At 40.8% G+C, this 14,731-nt stretch overlaps 1 protein-coding gene across 1 annotated transcript; it reads right to left on the reverse strand.

The window, feature by feature from the left end:
- Positions 1 to 773: 773 nt before the first annotated feature.
- LOC309708166 (uncharacterized protein) lies at positions 774 to 13,196 on the reverse strand. Its single transcript, XM_082535954.1, has 21 exons — positions 10,285 to 13,196; positions 8,848 to 8,916; positions 8,571 to 8,748; positions 6,364 to 6,444; positions 6,110 to 6,165; positions 5,726 to 5,798; positions 5,533 to 5,616; positions 4,989 to 5,044; positions 4,579 to 4,669; positions 4,431 to 4,493; positions 4,221 to 4,321; positions 4,041 to 4,097; positions 3,809 to 3,940; positions 3,593 to 3,716; positions 3,355 to 3,506; positions 3,150 to 3,249; positions 2,933 to 3,009; positions 2,645 to 2,753; positions 1,978 to 2,035; positions 1,651 to 1,808; positions 774 to 1,564 (listed from the first exon to the last, which is right to left on the reverse strand). The coding sequence occupies exons 2-21, from the start codon at positions 8,880 to 8,882 to the stop codon at positions 1,559 to 1,561; spliced, it is 1,791 nt and encodes a 596-aa protein (XP_082392080.1). The 5' UTR covers positions 8,883 to 8,916; positions 10,285 to 13,196; the 3' UTR covers positions 774 to 1,558.
- Positions 13,197 to 14,731: the final 1,535 nt, after the last annotated feature.

Genomic DNA, 14,731 nt, shown 5'->3' on the forward strand with positions numbered 1-14,731 from the left:
CCTTTCTTATCATTAGATTGTGCCACACCAGCACCTGAGAGAAAAGCTTTGAGTTTGATTTTGTGTTTGTGTTTTGCAGGCACTCAGGAGAATAAGTCATGATGTTTCTTGTGTTTGTCATGTTAGTATCTCAGTGCTTGTCAATCACCAGTCAACAGTGTCACCACTGTGAACAACATCCTGCGACTGTTTGAGCCAAAACCTTCGAGAAGTCCCTGCAGCTGCTTCAAAACTCATCACTGAGCTCGATCTCTCTTTTAACACGCTGGAGACAACAATGAAAGATGACTTTCTTTCATATGCTGCTTTGAGGGCTTTGCTGATGAAGTTCAGCCAAAACAGGAAACATGCAGCAGGAGACAGTAACTTGTTAAAATGTTATAAAAGGTACAATTAAAGATTTTCACCCTACAGGGTTGTCAATGATCCAAGGATAAATGTCTAATTTGGTCAAAAGTTTATAAGCCATTTCTGGAGAGACTGCAGTGGAAATGTTGTCACTTTTGGACTTTGCTACCTGCAGCTAAACATTTGCAGCTAAATCATTTATTTAAAAGCAGAAGCTGCAACTGATCGAGTGAATGTTTGTCTGAAAACTTAAACTGAACTCCAAGCGTACCATTGCTCCAGCTTACCATCTTTACCTGAGTGAATCAGTTTGTTGAACAATCTAAATGATTCAGAAACTTCTGTGACATCAACTTAACTAAGGCTCATTACAAATTTCACAAAACACTGCTGAATACTTTTAATATTTTTTTTATTAGTTATTTTTGTTTTGTTGTTATTTTGATTTTAATAAAACAAAATAACATAAAGAATCAAATTGTTTCTTTGTTTTTTTAAATTTAATTTATTTTACAAATAAATTAATAATAATATTAATAATAATAACAACAAATTAGTGCTGTCAGCGTAAACGTCATTAGTTAAAATGACGTTAACGCTGACAGCACTAATTTGTTGTTCCAGAGAGCAAGCCAAACACTGGTCTAGAAAAGGACGATCTCTAGTAGTGCTGCACTACTAGTAGATTTTGTTTTAACCTCCTAGGACCTGGTGTCCACATATGTGGACATAACATTTATGAGACCAAAATACAAAATTTTGCTCTTCAAAAACCTGATATCCACTTATGAGGGAGGACATTACACTGCCCCTGTTCAATCGAACTTTAAAATGAATGTCCTCATATGTGGATCTCATTTTTTTGAGAAACAAAAAAAAGATAGTCCGAATCTGATGTCTTTGTTTTCACATTCATCAGGTCCCAATCAACCCAAATGGCACAGAGAAATTAAAAATGCATGCCATGAAAGAGTTCAGGTCTTAGGATGTTAAAAATGTCCCTGCTGATGAGACCAGTGAATGTGGGGCGACGGTGGCAAGAAAAAACTCCCTCCTGGAGGAAGAAATCTTGGGAGGACCAGGCTCTCTGGGAGGACCCTTCCTCCTGAGGGCAATACTTACCAGTACTTGTCCTCCAGTGTGCGATGGTGGGCTGGGACGAGTGTTGTTTCTTCTCAGCATGATGATGACCTTCCTTCCATTTCCTGTTTCAGAACTGAGAATGAAGACAAAACTGGTTAACAAGGTAACAGGACATTTAAAAATTCTCTCACTTCAGGATGAGATGCTGTGTCTTCTTACGTTTCTCTTGTAAAACAGCATGTAGGCCGAGTGCTGCTGTTCCTCACAAGCTGCCGATCCGGTTGTGTGGAGCACCTGTGCGTCATTATAGGTGAGCCAGCGATCTGATGTAGAGTGCTGACTCTCCTCAGGATGGACAGAACTACAGATGTAGTGTCCTGAAATCACATTAAGACAAATGAATCCAACTTCTGGAAGTCAGCTGATTCAAGCAAACAGTGATTTTGACTTAGTGCGTCTTAGAACATCAAAAGCTTTTGTGTGTGAGTCCTTCACTGAAAAGTAGAAAGTTTTCATTTTCTGTTTGTAACAAGTCTGTTGTTTTACCTGACTCTGTGCCTCCATAATGATTGATGATGCTGACAAGACTATAACAGCCACCACCCTGAGAAGGAACAAATCCAAAGAGTGTTAGTTTCACAAAGTCTCACATCAGAGCCATAATTAAGCTGATTTGCTGAGGCTACGTCCACACTAATGCGTTTTCGTTTGAAAACACATCGTTTTCTCTCCGCTTTGACCTCCCGTCCACACTGAGATGGCGTTTTCCTCAAGGAAAAACACAGCATCTTGAAAACGCTCTCGAAAACGCACACATTTCAAAACGGAGTTGTCCCGTCGCAGTGTGGACACTCGAAAACGCAGACTTTCTAAAACGATGACGCATTTTAGCCATGTGATGCAGTCATGTGAGCAATTAAACAAAGATAGCCGAGTGCATTATACAGCGGTTGTTTTGATTGCTCTCAACTTTGACAGCCCTAAAAAAGATTAATATCAGTTTGTACATGCTCCGGATAGCTTTTCTTCAAATTCTGTAATCCTCACTCACTTTTGCGCATGCGCAGGACTGGAACGTAAGCGTTTTCGGCCGTTTCAATGCAGACGCACAACTATTTGAAAATGACTGAAAACACTAGTGTGGACACGGAGTTTTCAAATCTATCAGGGCTAGTGTGGACGTAGCCTGAGACGTTCTGCAGTCTCTTTTTACCTGATTGGATGGCACCACCAAGTCCCTCTGCAGCCTGACGGGGTCATCCACCTTCTTAATGTTGTAGGTTTGTGTAAAGCCAAACCTCTTCAGATGCAAGATCAGGACTCTGGCAGAAAAGAAAAAAAAAACACAAACAAGGTAGAAAATAAGAAGAATGAGTGTCAAACACAAACAGAAGATGGGAGAAAACGACTGCTCAAGTATTGTCTCGAAAAACTCTGATATTTGATGCGCCACAGTTTGGAAACCTGGTCAGTCGATCACTTCTGATGTGACCTTACTCACCTTGGCAGTGTATCAAAAGACGACTTCAGTTCTGAGGCCGTCCCTCCACAATCACAGCGAAATTCTATTTCTTGTTCCTGAACAACAGCACAGAGAAAACAGGCTTTATGGTAGAAAGAAATCTCAACATATGCACACACACATACGCACAAACACTAACAAAAAAGGTGTGTTAAGATCGCTGACACTACAACTCTATTGGAATTTGTGATCTTACCTTCAAGTATGTCTCTAACATGTTTATAATAGACCCCTCTGGAACAAGGTCAAGAGACAAGCTGGTGAAGTCCTCGTGCTGTGATGATTGGTGACCACAGCTACACATTTCAGGAGTAACGTAGTTAAAGTAAAGATCAGGTAGGTGGAAAAAAGGTATATGAAAATATTGCAACCAGCTCTGCATTTCTGAAAGACAGGCTTACCTCTTGCATGTCCTCATGTTTTCCATTTTAAAAATGTGATGCTCTTCTACTGGGCAGGTATAACTTTGGCCCAGGAGAGCTGCGTTCCTCTCCAGGTGAGGTGCGAGCCTTTTGACCTCATTGAGGAACAATGTTAGGAATTCATGAGCGTCCTGAAAGAAAAGCAGAGAGATTTAAAACAGTACATCAAAATCAGAAGGTAAAGCAAAAAAACAAAATGTCCAAATAGCTGACGCACTTTCTGTGCACTGCCGGTGTATTCAGGAGCTTGACTGCTGAATGCCTTCTTAAAAGCTCTTAGGTGGTGATCTTTAAGGCCATAATCTGTTGACTCATGACAGTCCCTGACATCAATGAGCCTTCTGTAGAAAGGAAAGGGTAAACAGACATTTCTGCTGTTAGATCTCTTTGTTCTTCAGGTTTTTGAAGAAAGTAGAAGGTTGACGTAGCGCACCTTAAGAGCTGAGCTTCTGGATCTGTGCTCCACAAAACCTCCTGACGCCTGATGTCTCTTATGAACTCCTCAATGTTGAGGAGGCTCTGCAGGCAGGAGTTCATGTAGCAGGTGTTTCCGATGTTTGGAAACCTGACACACACGCACAACGTTTACAGTATCAGTGTAAAAGAATTCATTTTCTCCACTTTGACAAAGTGAGCTTTGGTCTTTGTGCACCACGTGTACTCACCCGAAGCAGTCTATAGTCCCAGTTTGACTTTCTATTATTTCTCCACCGCATGCTACACTGCTCCAAAAAGGTAAAAACACAAACACAAAATTAGGAAAGATGTCAGGATGCTGAGCAGTGTATGTGCATGGATGCATGAGCTTTGAAGTTGAAACATTTTGGAGGACGTCTTTCTCTTACCTGTTAAACACATGCTCCCATCCACTCTCTTGGTCCAGAAGCTCCATAATCCAAGTGTCCCAACTCAGGTCTGCTGGGATCGTTTCCGTGGTGCTTCTTACCTGATATAAATATATAGGACATAGCTGTGTGCCTCATTGCTCTTAATTGCTCTCATTTAACTGTGATGAGTAAATGCTTGATGACAGTGACTCTTTCCATAAAACATACCTTCCCGGATTTAAAAAGAGTCTTCACAGTGTTGCTCTCTGCCTCTGCATCGCTGTCAGTTTGCTGCAGAGGACGAACAAACATAAGTTTATTAAAAAGTACATTTTAAAGAGAATGTGTATTTCATATGTTTTGTGTAAAAGCAAACCGAGGAACAGCAGAAGATGTGTCTCCATTTTCTCTTCTTTTGGCCATTTTCAGGGTTAGCTGGTGTGGCAGCAACAGAAGCATCCGGGATGCTGATGAGGACAAAAGTGTAAATGTTGTGGAAATTTATAAGAAGGAGTACATTTTGCTAATACAGATTGCTAATAAAAGTGAATAACTGTAATGGAATACCAACATGAACAAAATCATGTATTTTATACATTTACACTCTACATTTTCAAACGCTAATCTCTGCATCCATATAAATAATAGACAAGACTAGAAGGAGTAAAAAAGATGTAAATACACAAGGTGGAAGAAAAATGCCAATAAAAGGGAAATAAAAGAGCTCCAACCAAACCACTGCTATAAATATCTCCAGCAGCATTAAAGAGTGGCGCATTTCTTTACCTCTGATGAGACGTAGAAGGAATTTCCTTCTCTGCCACGTTTTGTTTGTGTAATTTCTGTTTAGAAACAAGAAAAGCAACATCAGTAATGGCATAAAACAAACATACCAAGTGGGTCTCTCCATGAAAAGTGTCCAGTTAGAGAATTTGGTATTATTTCATATTATTTATCACTTTAGTGAGCTGTCAGCTCATGAAGCAGATATAGGAATATCTTTAAATAAAATAAAAACAATTTATTCATGCCTTAAATTGAGTTTTAAAGTTTGTCCTATGAAATACAAAATCCTTCATTTGGTTCTGATCAAAATTCAGTTTTTACAGAAATCATCCATGAAGCTTCAAAAATGCTTATTCACCATAAAAAATATTTAGAGAAACATCCTGCAAGTCTCTTCGAACTTACCTTTCTGTGAAAAAAAAACGTTTAAACATCTTTGAACTTAATTTGAGGACATGGCTGTGTGCTAAATTGCTCTTAATTCTTCTCATTTAACTGTGATGAGTAAATGCTTGATGACAGTGACTCTTTCCATAAAACATACCTTCCAGAATTTAAAAAGAAACCAGCGACACTTTTTTTGTGTCTTCACAGTGTTGCTCTCTGCCTCTGCATCGCTGTCAGTTTGCTGCAGAGGACGAACAAACATACGTTTATTAAAAAAGTAAAGTCACTTTAAATTAACAAGTGCAATTTAAAGAGAATGTGCATTTCATATGTTTTGTGTAAAAGCAAACCGAGGAACAGCAGAGGTGTCTCCATTTTCTCTTCTTCTTTTGACCATTTTCAGTAACAGGAGCATCCGGGATGCTGATGAGGACAAAAGTGTAAATGTTATTTTTCAAAGTGCAAATTTTTAACAAGGAGTACATGCTGGAGATTGCAGATAAAAATTAATAACTGTAATGGAACAAAATCATGTATTTTGTACATTTACACTCTACATTTTCAAACGCTAATCTCTGAATCAATATAAATTATAGACAAGACTAGAAGTAGTAAAAAAGATGTAAATACACAAGGTGGAAGAAAAATGCCAATAAAAGGGAAATAAAAGAGCTCCAACCAAACCACTGCTATAAATATCTCCAGCAGCATTAAAGACTGGCGCATTTCTTTACCTCTGATGAGACGTAGAAGGAATTTCCTTCTCTGCCACGTTTTGTTTGTGTGATTTCTGTTTAGAAACAAGAAAACCAACATCAGTAATGGCATAAAACAAAGTATATGGTATGAAAATACAAAATCCTTCATTTGGATTCAAAATTCAGTTTTTACAGAAATCATCCAAGAAGCTTCCTTAAAAGTTTCAAAAATGCTTGTTTACCATAAGAAAATATTCATAGAAATGTGCTGCGAGTCTCTTCAAACTTACCTTTCTGTGAAAAAGAAGTTTAAACATCTTTGGACTTGATGTGATCGCAGCCAAAATCTCCTCAGCTTTGCAAAAGTTCAACTGAAAACAAGCAGTCAAAGGTTGTATATTTATAAACTTTCAGCATAGAACGTTCATACCCTGAACAGCAAACATCATCATTATGATGTATGGGGCAAATTTGCATATTTTGGAATGTATGCTCATTTGAACTGTATGGTGCTCGTCTCCAAGCAACTGCTACACAAAACAGGTCAAGTCAAGTGGCTTTTATTGTCATTTTAACCACGTGCAGAGGTGCTGTACAGAGTGAAACGAGACAGCGTTCCTCCGAGACCCTGGTGCTATATATGACATATACGGACAAACCCAGGACTACATAAAGTGCAGTGTGCATAAATTGCAAAAATAAACAAGACAAAACAGTGCAAAACGTGACAGAACAGGACGAAACAGACACAAGACAATGGAAATGTGCAAAATGCTGAGTATTGTGCAAAAGTAACTTGGTGTCTGTATGTATGTATATGAGTGTGAGATACTGCAGATAAGTGCTTGGTAGTGACATGTGTGAAGGTGTGCGTGTGCCAGTGCAGTCACTGAGTGTTCAGGGGTCTGACGGCTTGTGGGAAGAAACTTTTCCGTAGTTTGGTAGCGAGGGCCCGGATGTTGTGGGACCTCTTTCCAGAAGGCAGCAGGGTGAAGAGTGTGTTTGAAGGCTGTGTGGGGTCCTCCAGCAAGCGGGTGTTATAAGGAGGGGAGAGGGGCTCCAATGACCTTCTTAGCTGCTCTCACAATCCGTTGTAGGGTACTGCGATCCAATACGCTGCAGTTACCATACCAGACAGTGATGCAGCTACTTAGGATGCTCTCATTAGTCCCACTGTAAAAGGTGGTGAGAATGGATGGTGGGAGATGGGCTTTCCTCAGCTTCTGCATGAAGTAGAGACGCTGCTGGGCCTTCTTGGTTATGGAGCTGGTGTTGAGGGAGCAGGAGTGGTTCTCCGCCAGGTGGACACCAAGAAATCTGGTGCTCTTGACGACCTCCACAGAGGATCCATTCATGTTAAGTGGGCAGTGATCCCACTGTGCTCTCCTGAAGTCAACGATCTCTTTTGTTTTGTTTTGGTGTGCTGGGGGAGCAGCACAGCAAAGAAGGACTCATCCAGGCTGGAGAAACTGATCAGGAGGGCTAGCTCTGTGGTCGGCATGAAGCTGGACACTCTGGTGACAGTGGCAGAGAAAAGGACATTAAAGAAACTGATGGACATTATGAACAATGCTGGGCATCCTCTGCACATGGCCATTAACAACCAGAAGAGTCTGTTCAGTGACAGGTTGCTTCTCCCAAAGACAAGAACTAACAGACTTAAAAACTCCTTTGTCCCACACGCCATCAGACTGTTTAACTCCTCTCTGGAGGGGAGAGGGAGGGGAAACAGGAGGACAAAGGAGGGGGGAACAACTAAGCTGTAGTGCCTCTTCACCTCACTGTGCAATACCTTTTGTGCAATACTTTTGTAAATAGTCAACAGTGCAATAGACTCAATACTTGAAATGTGCAATTCACTTGTATTTTTATTTTTTATTCCTATTTATTCTATTTATCCCCTTCGTATATTTTATTTATATTGTCTCTGTATTTATATATGTGTGTGTGTGTGTGTGTGTGTGTGTGTGTGTGTGTATATATATATAATATTCAGTAACTCTGTAACTTCTGTCGGTGCTGTGCTTTTTTGGAAATCGAATTTCCCAGAGGAACCCACCCGAGGGATTAATAAAGTTCTATCTAATCTAATCTAATCTAATCTAATCTAATCTAAACATTCAGAGACAGGTTGTTGACTCTACACCTCTACAGATGGCCCGCAGTGCAACCCTTCAGCTTCCTAGTAAATGCACCTATATACAAATTTAAAGACCTAGGAGACTTACTTCTCGTCACAGAGTTGTAGCATTCACAACATTTTCAGAAAACTTGAACTCAAGGTCAAAGTCACTGATATTCAAACTGACCCCAGAACTTTAGTAAATGCACCAATGGCATCAATTCAAAATCCTGCCCCTCGTTCTCGACCAAGCTGAGTATACAATTATGAAACAATCATTTCCCATTTTATTTCACTATCTGTAACTAAGACAAATAAACAGTATTTGGGACACAAGTCACTATTAAAGTGGTTAGTGAGACTGTGTCTTCTTACGTTAATCTTGTAAAACAGGATGTAGGCTGAGTGCTGCTGTTCCTCACAAGCTGCAGATCCAGTTGTGTGCAGCACCTGTGCATCATTATAGGTGAGCCAAGGATCTGATGTAGAGTGTGGACTCTCCTCAGGATGGACAGAATTACAGATGCAGCAGCTGTTTCCGATGTATGGAAACCTGACACACAAACAAAAGTTTACAGTATCAGTGTAAAATAATTCATTTTGTCCAGGTTGAGAAGGTGAGCTTTGGTCCTTGTGCACCACGTGTACTCACCTGAAGCCGTCTCTAGTCTGAATTTTATTTTCCATTATTTATCCACCGCCCAAATGTTTCACTACGCTACTGCAAAAAGGTAAAAACACAAACACACAATTAGACGCTGAGCACTAGATGTGCATGTATGCTAGTGATGTGTCGAGTAATGGAGGGGGCGTTTCCGCGATGCACGTATCGAGGCTTGCTTCATTTATGGGAGGAGCTGAAAATGATGACGTCCGAAGCCTCGCTGCCCGGCTGTACCACGTGACTGGTTCATGAAGTGGTTCGAACTTTGTCGCGAGATGTGACAGCGATACAAACCCCTCAGACTTCAATCAAAATGTGGGTGTTTGATGGAGAGCTGCGGTTAGTGAGAGTTGGAGACAGCTGGGAGGCAGTTTGGAGGTTTATGAGAGTGAGGAGAGAAACTCAGGAGAGAATGGAGCCAGCTAAGAAGAGGAGGATGTCCTCCCCTGTGTGGGAACATTTTGATCTTATTCCTCCCAACAAGGTATTTCTACAGAAGATGTATTTTCATAATACTGATGGTGCAATACAATTTATGTTAAGCTGTATTTACTTTTGTACAAGGTGAAGTGTTTGCTATGTGCCAGGGAGCTGGGATATAACAACAACACCTCATCCATGCTTAGGCACTACAGAGCTTTGCATGAGAATAAGGGGAACAGCGATTGTTGAGCAAGACCAGGTGAGCCATCAAATGCCATGATAATAATAGCATGCCGTAATGTTACTAAATGATATAACAATATTATACAACTGTAATAAGTTACGTGTGTGATATTTATATTTGTGCTTTGTTTTTATTGTCTTTCCTCAGGAGAACAATCTCAAATAGATGAAAACCTGGTTAGCATGGTGATTGAGGACTCCCAGCCATTTAGCATTGTGGAGGACAAAGGATTTATAAGATTTGTTAAATCATTAAATCCTAGCTATGTTCTCCCCACTAAAAAGGTCATAAAAGCAGTGAAAATTTAGTTTTTACTGAATAAAATATGGGCAGGACTGACGCCTCAGTGTGTAGCTGTCCATACCTCAACGTTACAAAAGCACAACCACTGTCCACACCCCAACCACACCTCACCTCACAGTAAATGATCATTTCCATTTTAAGCATTTCCAAATAATCATTTTCCATACTGCCACTATAAATATACACAGTATACTGCATCACTACAATATACATGTTTTACACACTCCTTTTGTTGTTGACATTTACAGGCTGTGTGCAAAAGGCCACACTCTTCAAATTCATGCCAACTAATATTTTTACGTCCAGTAGGTGTCCTACTAGAGCAAATAAAGCTTCAAGAAGCTTTGCGCTGGGGTAAACCAATTGGATGAAAAGCTTCAGTGCTTCATCTGCCCATCACTAATGTATGCATGAGCTTTGAAATTTAAACATTTTGGGGGACGTTATTCTCTTACTTATTAAACACATGCTCCCATCCACTCTCTTGGTCCAGAAGCTCCATAATCCAAGTGTCCCAACTCAGGTCTGATGGCATTTTTTCAGTGGTGTTTTTAACCTCTTGGGAACTTTCACTACATTCCTTACTTGATGCAGAAAGAAGAAACGAGTCCATATCCAACCTTCAGAGCAGAGGCGATTAAGATCGGTATGGGTGTCACAGGTGTACCAGTCCGCCTTTTCTTCCAGGGCGAGAGGGGTTGCCATTCTTGTTCGCAGAACTATTCCTTTTATATTCAAAACTCAGATATGTGATCCAGGTGGGAGGTTCATACTTGTTACAGGTACAGTCAACTCCACCCCTGTAGTCCTCTTGAACATCTATGCCCCTAATTTTGACAACCCTGACTTCTTTAGTAAAATATTCAATCTTGTCTCACAATACAATGACCATAATATCATTATCGGTGGTGATTTTAATTGTTATTTCGATCCATTGTTGGATAGGTCTTCTGCGTCCCTGGCCCCAACCTTGAGAGCTGTTTCTGTACTCAATACTCTTACTAAATCTTTGGACTTGGTTGACATTTGGAGGCACCAGCATCCGTTAGAAAAGCAATACTCTTTCTTCTCCCCTGTCCATGGCAGCTTCAGTAGAATTGACTATTTTCTTATTGATTCCAGGCTTATTTCGAAAGTGGTTAGTTCCACTTATCACAGTATTTTAGTTTCGGACCACGCACCTCTCTCAACGGTAATTGACTTCAACCTATATACCCCCCAATACAATTGGAAATTTAACCCCTCTTTATATCTAAATGACTCTTTTACGGTTTACCTATCTACTAAAATCGCAGAATTTTTACAATTTAATGATAATGGTGTAGTTTCAGACTCTGTTTTGTGGGAGTCCTTTAAAGTCGTTATTAGAGGCCATATTATTGCTTATCAAGCTTCTCAGAAGAGGGACAAACTCAGGCTGCGTACTAATATTGAGGCAGAGCTGTCTGTGTTGGAGGAGAAGTATCGCGATACCGGGGCTGCTGACACACTTAATACCATTCTCAAATTGAAATATGACTACAACCACATGTTGGGGGAGCAGGTCATGAATTGTATTCGTCGATTAAAACAGAAGCATTTTGAGCTTGGTGAAAAGGCTGACAAGGTGCTTTCCAGACAGCTGAAGGGCATTCAAGCTGAAAGGGCGATACACAGAATTCTCTCTGCAACTGGCCAGTTGCTGTCCGATCACAAGCAGATAAATGACAGATTTCGCAGTTTTTATTGTCAGTTATACACATCTAGTACTACGGCCACAGTTGCTGAAATCACTAATTTTCTTAATGCTTTAGACATCCCGACTCTTCCTGAGGCTGCACGGGGCTTACTCGATGCAGACTTTACGCTGGAGGAAATTAGAAATGCAATCTGCTCCTTTCCTAATGGAAAAGCATGTGGTCCGGACGGTTTCGGGATAGAGCTTTATAAGACACATATTGACGTTATCGCTCCCCTGCTACTTCGGATGGTAAATTGCGCAGTGTTAAACGGCTCATTCCCTCATTCTTTCTACGATGCCCATATATGTCTCCTCCTGAAAAAAGACAGAGACGAAACTAATGTTTCTTCCTATCGTCCCCTAAGTCTTCTCAACTCAGACCAAAAGATAATTGCTAAAGTCCTAACCAACCGGTTAAATAAGCACATAGGCTCTATAATTCATCCTGACCAATCGGGTTTTATCCCCAATAGATTCTCTTTTTCTAATACTAGATGTCTCTTAAATGCGATGTACTCAACGACACTGCCCAATTCTGCGGTGATTTCACTCGATGCCCAGCAGGCTTTCGACCAAGTGGAATGGAGTTATTTGTTTGCTACTCTTGAAAAATTTGGTTTTGGGTCGAATTTTTTGAATATGATTAAGTTGCTTTACGCTTGCCCTCGTTCCTCGGTCCTTACCAACCATGAGAGGTCGCTCCCGTTCCTCTTACACCGTGGGACAAGGCAGGGTTGTTGCCTCTCTCCAATGCTTTTTGCTTTAGCTCTTGAGCCGTTGGCCATTGCCATCAGAGCCAATTCCCATATCTCTGGTATAAATTGTGGCACGTCAGAGTACACCATCGGTCTGTATGCAGATGATATCATATTGGCTCTTTCAGATTTAAAGATCTCCCTTCCTCCACTTCTTAAGCTGATTGACAGCTTTGGCCACCTATCAGGGTTCACCATAAATTGGAAGAAGTCTGTTCTTATGCCGCTGTCGTCTGGTCTGGGCCCTGATTTCCTGTCTAGTTTGCCCTTTAAGGTCTCCCAGGATTACTTTTCATACCTGGGTATTAACATCCCTAGGAACTCAAAACTCCTCTTCAGGCTTAATTATTCGGTTCTAACTGATGAGCTCAAGTGTATGATAGATAGGTGGAAACTTCTCCCACTTTCAATGATTGGCCGTATCAATATAATCAAAATGGTTGTGCTCCCTAAATTCATGTACCTATTCCAGAACGTTCCTATTTTTCTCAGGTCTTCCTTTTTCAAAGCGTTGGATGCCATTATCATGCCTTTCGTTTGGGCCTACAAGCCCCCCCGCATCTCGAAGTCTCACTTGCAAAAGCCCTCGGACGAGGGTGGTCTGGGCCTTCCAGTTTTCAGACATTATTACTGGGCCTGTAATGCCAGAGCCTGGGTCTTCTGGAATCTGCCTATAGTTGGTGATGCTGTGGGATGCAGGTCCAGCCCTAAATGGCTCGAATTGGAGCTTAGCACTGCTATCGAGCACACTGGAGCATCCTTGCCAGCTATCTTATTTTCAAAATCGGTTATTAAAAGTGCATGTGATGACTTTATTCTTTGCAACTCCGTAAAAATATTGAATCAAATTAAGAGAATCTTGAACCTCCCGGTAGTGTCAACTTTTGCCCCGATCTGCCACAGTCCTAGCTTTACGCCTAGTACAATGGATGCTGCTTTCAAACAATGGCCTGTCAAAGGGTTAATTGCTATAAAGGATCTTTATATTGACAATCATTTTGCCTCTTTTGCTCAGCTTCAGACAAAGTACAATCTCCCTACAAGTCATTTTTTTCGGTACTTACAAATTAGGAATTATGTCAAGCAAGCATTCTCAAATTTAGATACCATCCCCATACAGCATGTCTTTTACAATATGATGAACGAACCTCCCACCTCAAAACACTTAATTTCTCGGCTTGTCAACCTTTTTTCTTCGGCAGCCCCCTCTTGCCATATTAAAGAGGCTTGGACAAGGGACACTGGTTTGGTTATCTCTGACGATCTATGGGCTGAAGTGTTAAGTCGGATAAAACTATGCTCTGTTAACGCCCGGCTTCAGTTAATTCAATTTAAGGTTGTCCATAGACTGCACTATTCCAAAACCAAATTGAACAAGATTTTTCCTAACGTTTCCCCCAAATGTGATAAATGTAAACTTGTGGACGGTACTCTTGGGCATCTTTTTTGGTCCTGTTCTACGCTTACAGCCTTTTGGACTAGTATTTTTAGTTTCTATAGCACTGTTTATGATAGGCAACTGTATCCTGACTGTCTTATGGTGATCCTGGGCTGCTCCGGCGACTCCTTGGCACTTCCCTTTGCTGTTCAACAGGCCCTCATGTTTGGTATGGTGATTGCCAAACGTTTGATTCTGGGGGAGTGGAAATCTGCCTCCCCTCCCTGCTTCAAGAGGTGGCTCGAGGAGATGGTCTCCTGTCTATACCTGGAAGAAATTCGGTTCTCTACGTCTGATTCCATGGAGAAGTTCAGGAAGATATGGGGGCCCTTTATAGACCACATTAAGAAGGACAGTCCACGCCCTGGGTCCTGACCACATTGTTTTAACTGCTTTCATTCTGAGCTGTTGCCCATAACTGTTTTTGCATGATTGTTATCAGCTCCTCCTAGCGATCTTTGGATTTGATCTTGTGGATTGGACTCACTAGATTGTGAGTTGTTTGACATGTATACCAGTTGCTTTGTTTGCTTCTCTGCTGTTTTTAATAAGTGCTGGCCTTGTACCCTGTTGTGTGGTTTGTTGCTCTGTTTTTTTTGTTTGTTTGTTTGTTTGTTTTTTGGTTGTTATTGTCTTTATTGTCTGTGTTCTTCTGTCCCGCTGTTTGTGAATGTGTAAAAAAATTTTGAAACTTGCATAAATAAATACATTAAAAAAAAAGAAAAAAAAAGAAAGAAGAAACGAGTCAGGGATGCATAGCAAGCACAACAAGACACCAGCAGCCCAGACCTTTCACCAACTGAAGACATTTGCAGCACCATAAAACATGACAGAGAAGAGCTGGGACTATGTGAAAGGGTGAAGTGCTGCAGTAAAGTTGCAATGGTCCTATCTTTTATACAGTCTATAGTTCACTCTATTCGATTACCCTTTTCTCATGTTTTTGTTAGTTAGGGAGATAAGACATTGTTATTTGGTTTTATTCTTTT

Source organism: Aulonocara stuartgranti, assembly GCF_965226115.1.
Source record: "Aulonocara stuartgranti genome assembly, chromosome: 6".
Lineage (NCBI taxonomy): Eukaryota > Metazoa > Chordata > Actinopteri > Cichliformes > Cichlidae > Aulonocara > Aulonocara stuartgranti.